The following is a 15,960-nucleotide window of genomic DNA, read 5'->3' on the forward strand; positions in this document are numbered from 1 at the left end:
TAGGCGTGCTGGTGCAGGAAAAGCTGGGCAGGAGCCGGCAATGTGTGCTCGCATCCGGGAAAGCCCACCGTATCCCGGGCTGCACCAAAAGAAGTGTGGCCAGCAGGCCAAAGGAAGCGATTCTGCCCCTCTGCCCCGCTCTGGTGAGACCCCACGTGCACTACGGCGTCCAGCTCTGGAGCCCTCGGCACAGGAAAGACATGGACCTGTTGGAGCGGGTCCAGAACACGGCCTTGCATTGGCCTTGTTGAACCCCATGAGGTTCACATGAACCCACTTCTTGAGCCTGCCCAGGTGCCTCTGGATGGCATCTGTTCTGGTTTTGTTTAGTGAGGCAGGGCCTAAGGTGGCAGCTTCTGCATGAAACTGCTAGAAGTTGTTCCCCTTTGTTCAGTGGACTTGGCCAGGCCTAGGGCGGATGCGCTGCTGGCCAAGGCCGAGGCAATTGGTAGTAGAATGTTCCGTGATAACGTCTCTGCGATAACGTATTTAGGAAGGGGAAAACGGGAAAAAGAAGGAGAGAAGATGTGAAGCAGCTGAGCGGGGTCAGAGAGGGGGAGGCGCGAGCCTTGTGGGCCTTGCAGGCCTCACCCTCTGGGCTCCCACCGGGCGGCCAACTGGGCCCGACTCGGCCCAGCCCAGCTGCAAGAAGTGGAGAGGAGATGAGATGTGAATGAGATGTAAAAAGATCCTGAGAGGCGTCTGCCAGCCTGTGGTGAAGAATTTTTCTTGTGAGAGGAACGGCTGCAGACGCCACGGTCAGTGAAGAAGGAGGGGGAGCAGTAATGTGGCTCCTGGCGAAGATTCCCCTGCAGCCTGTGGTGACGACCACGGTGGAGCAGGTTGTCCCCCTGCAGCCCATGGAGGCCCACGGAGGAGCAGAGATCCACCTGCAGCCCGTGGAGAACCTCACGCTGGGGCAGGCGGATGCCTGAAGGAGGCTGTGGCCCGTGGAGGCCCCGCTGGGACAGCTGTTCTGGAGGGTCTGCACCCTGTGGAAGAGATGACCCATGCCGGAGCAGTTTCATGAAGGACTGTGGCCCGTGGGAGGGACCCCAGGAAGGAGAAGGGGAGGAATGCGAGGAGTTCTTCCCTCGATGATGAAGCAGCGGCATGAAACAACGCGTGATGAACTGACCCTGACCCCCATTCCCTCTTCCCCTCTGTGCCACTCGCGGGGAACGTAGTAGAGATAATGTTAAGCCTGGGAAGAAGGAGAGGTGGGAGAGGTTCTCCTGTTCCCTGTCTCATTCTCCTGCTAGTTTTAGAAAGAAATGCATAGTTTTCCCCAAGTCGAGTCTGTTTTGCCTGTAATGGTAACTTTAAAGATTTCTCCCCATCCTTATCTCCAACCTCGAGCTGTTTTTTCTTATATTATCTCTCCCTATTCTCTTGGAGGGCGGGGGCAGTGAGAGAGAGACTGTGTAGTCTGGTCCCGATCAGGGCTGAGCTACGACATCCCTCAGCAGAGACAAGCACACTGCTCAGCCTGGAGTCATCTGTAAACTTGCTGAGCGTGCACGTCATCCCACTGTCTGTACCATTGTCGAAGATACTGAACAGTACCGGTCCCAGCACAGACCCCTGAGGGACACCACTCGTCATTGTTTTCCATCTTGACATCGAGCCGTTGACCACTAGCCTCTGGATGCGACCATCCAACCAATTCCTTATCCACCGAACAGTCCATCCGTCAGATCCGTATCGCTCCAATTTAGAGAGAGACCCTAGTGCAATCTGAGCTGTGGTCACATGTGGTCAGGTCTCACTGGCTGAAGACTCCTCTTTACAACAGCCACACAGGTCTGGAAGCTTCCTAGCTGCAGGCGGGTGAAGCTGCCACAGGACTGTGTCCAGCCCTCGGGCAGAGCTGCCCGACGGGACGTGCTTCCCTCCTCGGGACGGCAGCTCCCCCGGCTGTGCTCCAGCAGCTCTCCAGCAGCGTCCTGAGAGCCGTCCTCATGCAGCCTCGGCCTGGCCGCGAGGTCACAGTGGTGCCGTGAGGTCACAGTGGTGCCGTGAGGTCACAGTGGGGCTGTGAGGTCACAGCACCCCGTGGTGCCACAGTGGCCACAGCAGCCGGCTGCTCAGCCCCTGGCCACACTACAGGAGCTGCAGCAGCGGCAGCAGCAGCGTGATGGTGCGAGTGCAGGGGACCATGGCTCCCGTCCGTCGTCTCCTCCTCATCCTCTTCCTCCTGGTTGCCATGCGTGCCAGGCCTGCCCTGGCTGCTCCGTGGCGAGCGCAGGGAGCAGGTAAGCGGGCAGCGCTGGTGCAGCTTTTCAGGGGCCAGCGGACCCTTCTCCCCGAGATGCGTGGATGACGGCTTTTTTCAGCGAGGGCTTCCTCCGTGTGCGCAAGAGCTCTCCCGCTAAGAAAGCCCCGAGGGGCCGTGTGCTGGTCCATCCACTCCTCGAGGGCTGTTGCGCGTGGCCTGGAAAGCGTGTTTGGAGAGCTGCCGGGAGCCAGCCTAGAGGTCCCCAGGCCGCTCTGCAGCTTTGGCAAGCTCGACCTCCATCTGGCTCGCACGTGGTTCCCTGACCCCCTCGCGGTGCCTGCAGTTCTCTCAGGCAGCAGTGGCTCCCAACAGGCAATGGAAAGGTTTCTCATCTGTGCTTGCTTCCAGCTGAGGATGCTGAAGGTTATCCACCTTCTTGGATGGATGTTGCTCCGGAGCCCCCGGAGTATCCTGGAGGTACGTTCTCAATGTCCCTCTCCTTGACGGAATAATCAACGGCAGTGTGGCAAGAGCTCATTCACGTGCCATTTTCCTTAAGGTCTTGCCCAGGTCGAGGGCTTCCCGATTTCTTGGCCTAGTCCTACCGTGGCGCCTGAGAGCAATCCCAGGGGTAAGTCAGCTGGAAGAAGGAGCGTTTATCTTTTCACCTTCCTTGCGTGTGAAAGAGCAGAGAGGGAACGGGTCGGGCCCGGTGCTGTGCCCCGCGGCGCGTTGCCTTGCAGAGCTGTCTTTGCCAGTCCCTGGGAGCCTGAGCTGCTGCCGGTGGCGCTGCCAAGGCCCCAGGCTTGTTGGGGTTGAGTTCAGAGCTGGTGTGGGCTCCAGGGCACCCTTTCTTTTGGCAGCTCCGCGCGTGCTTTGCCTCACCCCAGCACGGTGGCACTTGTGCACCGTGGGGCACGCAGGAACTCTTTGCGCCGTGCTCCTGAGTGGAAGGGAGAGATGAGTGCCCTGGCGTAATCCCCTCTCTGCATTGCAGCCCTGCCGCTCTGATCGGAAGAAGAACCTTGACCGGTGTTCTGTCCTGTGCTTGTTTGCAGCCATGCCTGTAGGCGAAGACGAGCCAGCTTCCTGGCTGAATTTCGGGATGGAGCCTCCGCAAGGTGGCGTGGGTAGGTCCTGGCTTTTTTCCTCCCTTTGAGAGCTGCCAGCCGAAAGCCCAAGGGTCAGCCAGCCGGGCGCCTCTGCGGGTGGGAGGATGGAGACGTGCACGTGTGTGCCCTCTCCTTGTGCGATGCCCTTACGGCTTCGGCGCCTCAGTCCTGCCCATGCAGGTCACCAGGGATGAGGGAAGCTTCTCTGGGTGTTGAGTGACGGGTGTGCCCGTAGGGAGGACTCTTCCAGCTCCTCGGCCGGATGCTGCGCTCAGCCCGGCTGGCATCGCAGGCGTCTCCGTCTGTCTGTCTCTGCTGACCTCACAGGCTCAGCACTGGTTTTTCCATATTTTATTCCCGTGAAACTGAACCGACGAATACCTTCTGTTAAGGTACTCCAGGAGCAAAGGACCAAGGTGAAGGAGGAAACATGTACCTGGAGTCACCTGAGCTCCTGAGTCTAATGCTGAAGGAGCTGGCGAGAGGACTCGGTGGGTATCCTTCCCTCTGCCTTAGCCGGGAGGCTCGGCAAGCGGAGGTTCCAGACCCGCGCCTGGACACACCGTGGCCCGCGCAGCGGGCAGGGAGCGATCAGAGCCTCGCAGCAGCGATGCTGGGTTTCAGCAGTGATGCTGCCTTGCAGGCAGGCGCTGTCGAGCCACAGAGAGAGCGCAGAGCCTCTGCTGCCACTTTTGGTTCCAGCCGAGCGCCAGGGGCAGCTACTGCCCCAGTTTTACCATTAGGGCTTGCAGTGGGTTTGTGCAGACACGGCTGTGGAGATCTGAGGGCCTGGTGTGTGCTGAACTTCTTGTGTCCAGCTCGTGCCCAGCTCTGCTCGTCCACTGGGCCAGCTCCAGGCGGGAGCACGGTCCCAAGCAATGCTGGTTGCCCGTTGGCAGTGCAGGAAGTCAGGTGGAGATGCTGATCCTGCAGGCTTTTTGGGTTGAGTTGCATTTCCCACGTGCACACCGACAGCTGGGCTGGGATGACTTTGCTTTTGCTTCCGGGGAAGGGCACGAGGGCCTTGCGGAGGAGCTCTCCTCAGAAGGGCTGTTTCCCGGCTGGCCCGGCTGCGGCTTCTTCCGGTCCTCTTGGAAGGAAGGCGTTCGGCATCCCCTTAGAGTTGGCCAAAAACGCACTACGTGCAATGCAAACCAGAAGATGGCCTGCAATTTCCTGGTCTCCCAGCAGGTCAGGCGTGTTTGGAGCAGTGCCTAGGCGCAGCCCCAAAAGCCCAGGCCTTGTTTCTGAGCCTTATCAATGTCTTGGAGAAGTACTGCCTCCTGAAGATGCCATCTCCGTCATGGGGAATGGTTCCATCTGATCCAGCTGTCCCGCTTTCTTTCTGCAGAGAGGGATCGAAAGGTTCTGCAGGAGAAGGGGTTTCGAGGAGGGAGTAGCGGCTCAGCGCCAGTCCCTGCTGAAGAGGCAGAGGAGATGCAAGCCACGGGCAAGCCCGGTAATTGTTGTCCCCTGGTCGGCGGGTGTCACCCATCGGGATCGCTGTGTGTCTGGCTCTTCCCCCAGCGCCCGTGCTTACACGTCACCTCAGCAGCCACATCCTGCAGCCTGGGAGCGCCTGCAAGCGGTGCCCGTGCTGTAGAAAAGGCAGAAGGGGAGAGCAAGGCCCAAAGTGCCTCTTGAGAAGGCCTGACTCTGTCCGGTCGGGGGGTGGGAGCTGGCCCGGGCGGAGGGACAGTTGGGGGTGGCACTCCCTGCTGCAGGGATGGTTTCTGTCCCTGTCCCTCGAAGGAGCCGCTGGTGCAGCAGCTGCACTCCCCCACGTGCTCTCCTTCTGCCCTTCTGCGATTTGTTTGGCGGCTCAACCTGTCCCAAAGGATGGGAGCGTGCCTCCAGGCACCAGCAGTGGGGGGAAACAGAGAACTTCCTGGCCACATCAGAGGTGCTGCAAGCTTCCCAGTGCTGCACAGGACGAACTAACATTCTGAACTGCTCCTGCAGATGAGCTGTGCCAGACGGCCACTGGTGCCAGTCACAAAGACGATGCAATGGTCTACAAGATCATCGCAGCAGTGGCCGGGGCTTATGCCATCCTTGCAACGACGTTCCTCTGTGTTGTGCTGTGCAAGTGGAGGGAGAGCAAACAGTGAGTTGTTGATTTTTCCCTCCCATTGCTTCCTTAGACAGCTGCTCCTAGCCACAAAGCATTTCTGGTCAGCATTTCTCGTGGCGAGTTGGTGGTCGGCCAAACAACTCTGCTGAAGTTTCTGCTGCTGTCAGGTGCTGTAATTGGCCCCTTAATTCCTGGGCCGCCACGCTGGGAGCCCGCTCTGACTGGAGCCAGTGTCAGCTCCAACTGAGCCTGCCAGGACAGAGTGGCCCCCAGGAGTCACGGGCACAGGCAGAGCCGGGTGATGGCGAGAAAGAGTGGGGCACAAGATTGCCCTAGGAAGCGAGATGCGCCCGAGCGCCCGCTCCTGACCGGTGAAAGTGCTCGCAGGAATGTCCCTGCTGGGTGGTGCCAGGAGGTGCAGGTGTCCACCTCGGCCAAGGGCTGCCAGCAGCTCAGCCCGTGGTGGTGAGCCTTGCCAGCTCCGGGCCGTGCTGCAGAGGAGAGTCGCTCTGTCATTTCTGCAGCTGCGGGCCTCAGCAGCCTCCTCTCTCCACAGGCATGCCTCTGGAGCTTCAGAAGACGAGCTGGAAAGTGGTGGCTCCCCCTGACCCTCCAAAAGCCCGAGCAGCCGTGCCAGCCTCTCTGAGAGCCAGACCCAATGCCATCAGCAGATGCTTGTGCCTGGAAAACTGGCGTGCCCACCATCCCCTCGGCCCCATGTCCCTCGAGCCCGTCCCCGCCTGGCCTGTGGTGGCCGTGGAACCAGCCCGGCGCCCTCCAGCCCCAACCAAAACGGCCCCTTCACTGCACAAGCCCTCTGGTGTGCGACAAGGACTGAAGGCAGCCCCACCAGCACTGGGGTTGGGCTGACAGAAGCCCCACTTTGAGGATCAGGCATTTATTTCAAAATAAAGAGAGACAGAGCTGTTGCACAAGTGTCTGGGTGGTACCAACAGCAAACCCCACGAGGCCCCAGCGCTGTCTCCAAACCCCACGAGGCCCCAGCGCTGTCTGAGCTCCACACGCAGGCGTAGCCGTGAACACCCACGGTGTTGGCAGGCCACAGCCAGGGATGGGGCTCCTCCGACCAGCGGCCGAGCCCTGAGCGGCTGAGGGTCAGGGCAACCCGTGGTGTCAATGCAGGCTGAGGGCGTGAAGGGATTGAGAGCAGCCCTGCCGAGAAGGACTTAGGCGTGCTGGTGCAGGAAAAGCTGGGCAGGAGCCGGCAATGTGTGCTCGCATCCGGGAAAGCCCACCGTATCCCGGGCTGCACCAAAAGAAGTGTGGCCAGCAGGCCAAAGGAAGCGATTCTGCCCCTCTGCCCCGCTCTGGTGAGACCCCACGTGCACTACGGCGTCCAGCTCTGGAGCCCTCGGCACAGGAAAGACACGGACCTGTTGGAGCGGGTCCAGAACACGGCCTTGCATTGGCCTTGTTGAACCCCATGAGGTTCACATGAACCCACTTCTTGAGCCTGCCCAGGTGCCTCTGGATGGCATCTGTTCTGGTTTTGTTTAGTGAGGCAGGGCCTAAGGTGGCAGCTTCTGCATGAAACTGCTAGAAGTTGTTCCCCTTTGTTCAGTGGACTTGGCCAGGCCTAGGGCGGATGCGCTGCTGGCCAAGGCCGAGGCAATTGGTAGCAGAATGTTCCGTGATAACGTCTCTGCGATAACGTATTTAGGAAGGGGAAAACGGGAAAAAGAAGGAGAGAAGATGTGAAGCAGCTGAGCGGGGTCAGAGAGGGGGAGGCGCAAGCCTTGTGGGCCTTGCAGGCCTCACCCTCTGGGCTCCCACCGGGTGGCCAACTGGGCCCAACTCGGCCCAGCCCAGCTGCAAGAAGTGGAGAGGAGATGAGATGTGAATGAGATGTAAAAAGATCCTGAGAGGCGTCTGCCAGCCTGTGGTGAAGAATTTTTCTTGTGAGAGGAACGGCTGCAGACGCCAAGGTCAGTGAAGAAGGAGGGGGAGCAGTAACGTGGCTCCTGGCGAAGATTCCCCTGCAGCCTGTGGTGACGACCATGGTGGAGCAGGTTGTCCCCCTGCAGCCCATGGAGGCCCACGGATGTGCAGAGATCCACCTGCAGCCCGTGGAGAACCTCACGCTGGGGCAGGCGGATGCCTGAAGGAGGCTGTGGCCCGTGGAGGGCCCGCTGGGGCAGCTGTTCTGGAGGGTCTGCACCCTGTGGAAGAGATGACCCACGCCGGAGCAGTTTCATGAAGGGGAGGGACCCCAGGAAGGAGAAGGGGAGGAATGCAAGGAGTTCTTCCTTCGACGATGAAGCAGCGGCATGAAACAACGCGTGATGAACTGACCCTGACCCCCATTCCCTCTTCCCCCCTGTGCCACTCGCGGGGGGAACGTAGTAGAGATAATGTTAAGCCTGGGAAGAGGGAGAGGTGGGAGAGGTTCTCCTGTTCCCTGTCTCATTCTCCTGCTAGTTTTAGAAAGAAATGCATAGTTTTCCCCAAGTCGAGTCTGTTTTGCCTGTAATGGTAACTTTAAAGATTTCTCCCCATCCTTATCTCCAACCTCGAGCTGTTTTTTCTTATATTATCTCTCCCTATTCTCTTGGAGGGCGGGGGCAGTGAGAGAGAGACTGTGTAGTCTGGTCCCGATCAGGGCTGAGCTACGACATCCCTCAGCAGAGACAAGCACACTGCTCAGCCTGGAGTCATCTGCAAACTTGCTGAGCGTGCACGTCATCCCACTGTCTGTATCACTTTCGAAGATACTGAACAGTACCGGTCCCAGCACAGACCCCTGAGGGACACCACTCGTCATTGTTTTCCATCTTGACATGGAGCCGTTGACCACTAGCCTCTGGATGCGACCATCCAACCAATTCCTTATCCACCGAACAGTCCATCCGTCAGATCCGTATCGCTCCAATTTAGAGAGAGACCCTAGTGCAATCTGAGCTGTGGTCACATGTGGTCAGGTCTCACTGGCTGAAGACTCCTCTTTACAACAGCCACACAGGTCTGGAAGCTTCCTAGCTGCAGGCGGGTGAAGCTGCCACAGGACTGTGTCCAGCCCTCGGGCAGAGCTGCCCGACGGGACGTGCTTCCCTCCTCGGGACGGCAGCTCCCCCGGCTGTGCTCCAGCAGCTCTCCAGCAGCGTCCTGAGAGCCGTCCTCATGCAGCCTCGGCCTGGCCGCGAGGTCACAGTGGTGCCGTGAGGTCACAGTGGGGCTGTGAGGTCACAGCACCCCGTGGTGCCACAGTGGCCACAGCAGCCGGCTGCTCAGCCCCTGGCCACACTACAGGAGCTGCAGCAGCGGCAGCAGCAGCGTGATGGTGCGAGTGCAGGGGACCATGGCTCCCGTCCGTCGTCTCCTCCTCATCCTCTTCCTCCTGGTTGCCATGCGTGCCAGGCCTGCCCTGGCTGCTCCGTGGCGAGCGCAGGGAGCAGGTAAGCGGGCAGCGCTGGTGCAGCTTTTCAGGGGCCAGCGGACCCTTCTCCCCGAGATGCGTGGATGACGGCTTTTTTCAGCGAGGGCTTGCTCCGTGTGCGCAAGAGCTCTCCCGCTAAGAAAGCCCCGAGGGGCCGTGTGCTGGTCCATCCACTCCTCGAGGGCTGTTGCGCGTGGCCTGGAAAGCGTGTTTGGAGAGCTGCCGGGAGCCAGCCTAGAGGTCCCCAGGCCGCTCTGCAGCTTTGGCAAGCTCGACCTCCATCTGGCTCGCACGTGGTTCCCTGACCCCCTCGCGGTGCCTGCAGTTCTCTCAGGCAGCAGTGGCTCCCAACAGGCAATGGAAAGGTTTCTCATCTGTGCTTGCTTCCAGCTGAGGATGCTGACAATGGTTATCCACCTTCTTGGATGGATGTTGCTCCGGAGCCCCCGGAGTATCCTGGAGGTACGTTCTCAATGTCCCTCTCCTTGACGGAATAATCAACGGCAGTGTGGCAAGAGCTCATTCACGTGCCATTTTCCTTAAGGTCTTGCCCAGGTCGAGGGCTTCCCGATTTCTTGGCCTAGTCCTACCGTGGCGCCTGAGAGCAATCCCAGGGGTAAGTCAGCTGGAAGAAGGAGCGTTTATCTTTTCACCTTCCTTGCGTGTGAAAGAGCAGAGAGGGAACGGGTCGGGCCTGGTGCTGTGCCCCGCGGCGCGTTGCCTTGCAGAGCTGTCTTTGCCAGTCCCTGGGAGCCTGAGCTGCTGCCGGTGGCGCTGCCAAGGCCCCAGGCTTGTTGGGGTTGAGTTCAGAGCTGGTGTGGGCTCCAGGGCACCCTTTCTTTTGGCAGCTCCGCGCGTGCTTTGCCTCACCCCAGCACGGTGGCACTTGTGCACCGTGGGGCACGCAGGAACTCTTTGCGCCGTGCTCCTGAGTGGAAGGGAGAGATGAGTGCCCTGGCGTAATCCCCTCTCTGCATTGCAGCCCTGCCGCTCTGATCGGAAGAAGAACCTTGACCGGTGTTCTGTCCTGTGCTTGTTTGCAGCCATGCCTGTAGGCGAAGACGAGCCAGCTTCCTGGCTGAATTTCGGGATGGAGCCTCCGCAAGGTGGCGTGGGTAGGTCCTGGCTTTTTTCCTCCCTTTGAGAGCTGCCAGCCGAAAGCCCAAGGGTCAGCCAGCCGGGCGCCTCTGCGGGTGTGAGGATGGAGACGTGCACGTGTGTGCCCTCTCCTTGTGCGATGCCCTTACGGCTTCGGCGCCTCAGTCCTGCCCATGCAGGTCACCAGGGATGAGGGAAGCTTCTCTGGGTGTTGAGTGACGGGTGTGCCCGTAGGGAGGACTCTTCCAGCTCCTCGGCCGGATGCTGCGCTCAGCCCGGCTGGCATCGCAGGCGTCTCCGTCTGTCTGTCTCTGCTGACCTCACAGGCTCAGCACTGGTTTTTCCATATTTTATTCCCGTGAAACTGAACCGACGAATACCTTCTGTTAAGGTACTCCAGGAGCAAAGGACCAAGGTGAAGGAGGAAACATGTACCTGGAGTCACCTGAGCTCCTGAGTCTAATGCTGAAGGAGCTGGCGAGAGGACTCGGTGGGTATCCTTCCCTCTGCCTTAGCCGGGAGGCTCGGCAAGCGGAGGTTCCAGACCCGCGCCTGGACACACCGTGGCCCGCGCAGCGGGCAGGGAGCGATCAGAGCCTCGCAGCAGCGATGCTGGGTTTCAGCAGTGATGCTGCCTTGCAGGCAGGCGCTGTCGAGCCACAGAAAGAGCGCAGAGCCTCTGCTGCCACTTTTGGTTCCAGCCGAGCGCCAGGGGCAGCTACTGCCCCAGTTTTACCATTAGGGCTTGCAGTGGGTTTGTGCAGACACGGCTGTGGAGATCTGAGGGCCTGGTGTGTGCTGAACTTGTTGTGTCCAGCTCGTGCCCAGCTCTGCTTGTCCACTGGGCCAGCTCCAGGCGGGAGCACAGTCCCAAGCAATGCTGGTTGCCCGTTGGCAGTGCAGGAAGTCAGGTGGAGATGCTGATCCTGCAGGCTTTTTGGGTTGAGTTGCATTTCCCACGTGCACACCGACAGCTGGGCTGGGATGACTTTGCTTTTGCTTCCGGGGAAGGGCACGAGGGCCTTGCGGAGGAGCTCTCCTCAGAAGGGCTGTTTCCCGGCTGGCCCGGCTGCGGCTTCTTCCGGTCCTCTTGGAAGGAAGGCGTTCGGCATCCCCTTAGAGTTGGCCAAAAACGCACTACGTGCAATGCAAACCAGAAGATGGCCTGCAATTTCCTGGTCTCCCAGCAGGTCAGGCGTGTTTGGAGCAGTGCCTAGGCGCAGCCGCAAAAGCCCAGGCCTTGTTTCTGAGCCTTATCAATGTCTTGGAGAAGTACTGCCTCCTGAAGATGCCATCTCCGTCATGGGGAATGGTTCCATCTGATACAGCTGTCCCGCTTTCTTTCTGCAGAGAGGGATCGAAAGGCTCTGCAGGAGGAGGGGTTTCGAGGAGGGAGTAGCGGCTCAGCGCCAGTCCCTGCTGAAGAGGCAGAGGAGATGCAAGCCACGGGCAAGCCCGGTAATTGTTGTCCCCTGGTCGGCGGGTGTCACCCATCGGGATCGCTGTGTGTCTGGCTCTTCCCCCAGCGCCCGTGCTTACACGTCACCTCAGCAGCCACATCCTGCAGCCTGGGAGCGCCTGCAAGCGGTGCCCGTGCTGTAGAAAAGGCAGAAGGGGAGAGCAAGGCCCAAAGTGCCTCTTGAGAAGGCCTGACTCTGTCCGGTCGGGGGGTGGGAGCTGGCCCGGGCGGAGGGACAGTTGGGGGTGGCACTCCCTGCTGCAGGGATGGTTTCTGTCCCTGTCCCTCGAAGGAGCCGCTGGTGCAGCAGCTGCACTCCCCCACGTGCTCTCCTTCTGCCCTTCTGCGATTTGTTTGGCGGCTCAACCTGTCCCAAAGGATGGGAGCGTGCCTCCAGGCACCAGCAGTGGGGGGAAACAGAGAACTTCCTGGCCACATCAGAGGTGCTGCAAGCTTCCCAGTGCTGCACAGGACGAACTAACATTCTGAATTGCTCCTGCAGATGAGCTGCGGAAGACGACCACAAATGTCTATTTCCAGGTTCAAGGGATCTATATAATATCTGCAGTAATATCTGTGTTGTCCCTGACACTTGTGATACTGCTGTTATGTATGCGGGAGCTGGCAGCGGCGTAAGAGCAAACAGTGAGTTGTTGATTTTTCCCTCCCATTGCTTCCTTAGACAGCTGCTCCTAGCCACAAAGCATTTCTGGTCAGCATTTCTCGTGGCGAGCTGGTGGTCGGCCAAACAACTCTGCTGAAGTTTCTGCTGCCGTCAGGTGCTGTAATTGGCCCCTTAATTCCTGGGCCGCCACGCTGGGAGCCCGCTCTGACTGGAGCCAGTGTCAGCTCCAACTGAGCCTGCCAGGACAGAGTGGCCCCCAGGAGTCACGGGCACAGGCAGAGCCGGGTGATGGCGAGAAAGAGTGGGGCACAAGATTGCCCTAGGAAGCGAGATGCGCCCGAGCGCCCGCTCCTGACCGGTGAAAGTGCTCGCAGGAATGTCCCTGCTGGGTGGTGCCAGGAGGTGCAGGTGTCCACCTCGGCCAAGGGCTGCCAGCAGCTCAGCCCGTGGTGGTGAGCCTTGCCAGCTCCGGGCCATGCTGCAGAGGAGAGTCGCTCTGTCACTTCTGCAGCTGCGGGCCTCAGGAGCCTCCTCTCTCCACAGGCGCACCTCTGCAGCAACAACATTCAACGACACCAACCTGACTGACACACCGTGCCTGAGCCAGTTCACAGAAGCCTGATCTGGCCAGTCGCACGGACTGGTGATTGGTCATGGTGTGAGAGAAGGTTTATTGCGGAGGGATCCTCTGGCCCTGCACCTTTTCCAGTGGGATACCCAGGAAAGGAGGGAAGCCACCAAGAGCATCTCCAAGGAGAGAAACCTGGAGATGCAAATATACTGGATGTAAAACAAAGGTCCTCACTAATTAATGGGCCCTTGATGGGCCCTAATTGATAAGCCCTCAGCAGTACTGGGGGTGCTGTACAGTATCTCCACACCTGGGTGCTGAGGCTCCTGTTAAGATGCTTCCTGAGCGAGGCTTTTACTGCCTTGCGAGTTACAAAGTGGTGACCACCCCACTGCTTGACCAGCGTGTTGAAAGGCTGGTTGAAGCATTCCTAGTTCAGCTGTGCTTACTGCCTTGTAAGTGTCTAATGTCAAATTACATCAGTCCCAGACATTATATAATAGTCTTTTGCATTCTGTTTCTCTAGGAATTGAAAATAAAATGCAAATGAAAGGAAATAAATGCATGCACACAGTGCAAGCTCTCATCAAGGCCCAAACGCCCCAACAGCCTCCATTGCTTCATTAGTCATGTGCAACTGCACTTCTCTAGTTATGGATGTCCCCAAGACTACATCTGCCAAATCAGACCTCTGAAGTGTTTCCCCACTTGAAAAGCACAATGGGAGCATCATCAAAACAGGCAGCTTGTCAGGAGTAAGTGTCAAGACCCAGGCTCAGCCAGTGCACGGCAAGATGGCTGGCTGCTGCCTCTCTGCCTGGTAGTGTACTGGAGCACCGTTCAGGTTTCCTTCTCTCCCCTCTTTTGTTTGCTAAAGCTCAGCTACTGCTACAAATATGAAAAGATTTTTTTTATATCCTCCACACCAGTGCATGCCAGACATTTCATAGCCAACCCGGAAGTGCTGCTTCAGTACCAGCTCTGTATTTAGTGACGACTGCAGAAACTGGATTGGAAGAGCTCAGCTCTCCTCCTCTCCCCAGCCTGCATTAGCACCACCCACCCCTCAGCTCGGAGGGACTCTGAAGGTGTGGATCGTGGTGTCTCGCTGCCCATGTGTCTGTGGGAATGAGGATTATACACTGGCTGTCTTTGAGTGTTGTGCACGCCTTTGAACAGTGTTTAATTAGTCCACTGTCAGGGAAAACGAAGAGATTAAACAGCCCATGAATCTGCTTTGCTCTAAGTTACTCCTTTCCTGTATGATCCCACACAAATACTACCACGTCTCCTGATCCAGAACCCCAACCAAACCTCAACAGGAGGTTCTAAAAACAGAGGCCATTTTTGTTTTAGAGACTGGTCAGGGAAAGAAACACCTCATATGGCAAGTGCCAGACCCAGGTCCACTTCCCTCCTTTCCAAGCCAGACTGGGTTTGAATTTCAGACAAATGCTTCAAATATAAGAGAAGCAGAAACTCGTATCCAAGAGCCACTGCCTTAATCAGCTGGGGTTTGTGACCTGAAGGGCTCTGCATCTGGCGGTGCTGTGACATTCGGGTTAGTGCAGCCACCTTCATGTCTCTGGCCTTTAAGAGAGACTACTATTGAAGCTGCTGTGTTTCTCTGCTAAGTATCTCCGCATATTTCCACAAGAAGTCTGAGCTTTGAGACAACATTTTTGCTCTGCAGGTCAGTAGTCTGAACTGGCCTTCAGTTCTGCTTTATTCCCACCGTGTACAGAAAGCTAGAAAAGCCAAAACTTCTCATTTTACAGCATCACAGCAAAAGAGCCTGTTGTAACTGGGAAGGGCTTGCTCCGGCAGGCTGGAACACCCTGTTCCTGCAAAGGCTTGCGGAGCTGAGCATCAGCAGAGCCAAGTGTAACCAAAAAACGCCCCTGCAGAGGGATTATGGAGGGCAAGGTAGGAGCAAGGCTGCTGGCAAGGGCCTCTTGCACCCTGTCGCCATGGCCAGGGACGAGGCCACAGGATGGCAGCCTTTCTGCACAAATGCTTCAGCACACATTGAAGGACTTTCAGGTGTTTAGCGTTTAAAAACAGAAAGGTATCTGTAAAATAGCTGTGGCCTGCAAAGTGCAGCTGACAGTGAAGCATAATCCTCCCTCAGTTATGGGCAATTTGCAGTCTCACAACAATTATTTAAGCAGACTTTATTTAAAGAAGAAAAAGTTGCAACTAGGTAAATGCACGGAAGAGACTAATTTAAGCAACCCTCTGGATGAAAGTCAGGGTAGGGCAAGAAGTGTCATGGGAGCGTTTTAATCCGTCAGAAATGTGATGACTAGATGAACAATTACTACTCTGAATACGTACCATCACTGGGCCCCTCCTACACTCACTTAGGAGTATTTCTACATTTCTCATGCAACCTGCCTGTGTGACAAGTCTGCACACACACCGTACCCAATTAGTGTCAAGCATAAGAGCTGCTCAGCATGTGTCTCATGTCTCTAAACCTGGCCTGGGAGCAATTTTCCCAGCATACAAAGAATAAATCATTATTCTCCTGACTCTTTCGGAGGACATTTCCCAAATAAGGGCAAAATAAACACATCTAATACATGATAAGGCATTCTAATTAATTAGATAATAGTCTCCCAGCAGAAGTAGATGCAGAGTATTAGCTGATTTAGATGTTAAACATTACATATAATTAAATATGTCAAAGTAGGTGAGACAAGGTACTTGTGGAAAACTAGTGAAACAGCCTGCTAAAACAACCCCAAACAAACAAACAACAACAAAAATGACTGGAAAAGAAAAAAATCAATGCACACCTACTACAGGAAGTATAAATTACTTTGTCTGTCTGTGTCCAGTCTCTCCAGAAGCATCAGTGTTTGAAGAAAGAGGGGAGAGCAGAGGGTGGGGACACAACCTGCTCTGCACACCCTCCTTGGGCACCAGGGTGAAACAGTTAGCTTAGTTGGACAAATGACTTAACATAACCACACCTTGTGTAATCAATAGACACACCGCGCTATTGGAATGTCCCTAGCAGTCACCTATGACACCAGCTATTGCTCTTCACACATGTTTTCAAGTAACCAAACATTGTGCTTAGACAGAGGCACTCTTACACCAGGATGGAACACAAATCCTCCTGAAATGAAGCCAGGCCCAGTGCTTTACTCCAGCAAGTGAAAGTTTGGGTTACCTCTGAGCAGGCCTAGAAGGAGCTCAGGAGGCCACGGGAGCTGGCGTGAGAACACTAGGGGCCAAAGGCAAGAAACTGGCACGTGAAAGGCTTAAATAATTAGTTAATTATCTACCCAAGGGCAGTTGTAGTGGGAAACGCCAAGGTGAAAATGGCTGTTTCAATGGAACTGGTGTATATTAGGTGCTGAGCTGGGCTTTTTTTTTTTCTGCTTTTGTGCACAGGAGA

At 57.0% G+C, this 15,960-nt stretch overlaps 2 protein-coding genes across 2 annotated transcripts; both read left to right on the forward strand.

Moving 5' to 3' along the window:
* Nucleotides 1–2,647: 2,647 nt before the first annotated feature.
* On the forward strand, nucleotides 2,648–4,653 carry LOC147599524 (uncharacterized). Its single transcript, XM_086755743.1, has 4 exons — nucleotides 2,648–2,695; nucleotides 2,778–2,849; nucleotides 3,277–3,348; nucleotides 3,723–4,653. The coding sequence occupies exons 1-4, from the start codon at nucleotides 2,659–2,661 to the stop codon at nucleotides 4,253–4,255; spliced, it is 714 nt and encodes a 237-aa protein (XP_086611869.1). The 5' UTR covers nucleotides 2,648–2,658; the 3' UTR covers nucleotides 4,256–4,653.
* A 4,297-nt stretch (nucleotides 4,654–8,950) lies between these two features.
* LOC147599525 (uncharacterized) lies at nucleotides 8,951–11,539 on the forward strand. The gene is made up of 5 exons (XM_086755855.1): nucleotides 8,951–9,260; nucleotides 9,343–9,414; nucleotides 9,842–9,913; nucleotides 10,288–10,386; nucleotides 11,247–11,539. The coding sequence occupies exons 1-5, from the start codon at nucleotides 9,224–9,226 to the stop codon at nucleotides 11,537–11,539; spliced, it is 573 nt and encodes a 190-aa protein (XP_086611981.1). The 5' UTR covers nucleotides 8,951–9,223.
* The last annotated feature ends 4,421 nt before the right edge of the window (nucleotides 11,540–15,960 follow it).

Source organism: Chlamydotis macqueenii, chromosome 10 (assembly GCF_036417535.1).
Source record: "Chlamydotis macqueenii isolate bChlMac1 chromosome 10, bChlMac1.mat, whole genome shotgun sequence".
NCBI lineage: Eukaryota > Metazoa > Chordata > Aves > Otidiformes > Otididae > Chlamydotis > Chlamydotis macqueenii.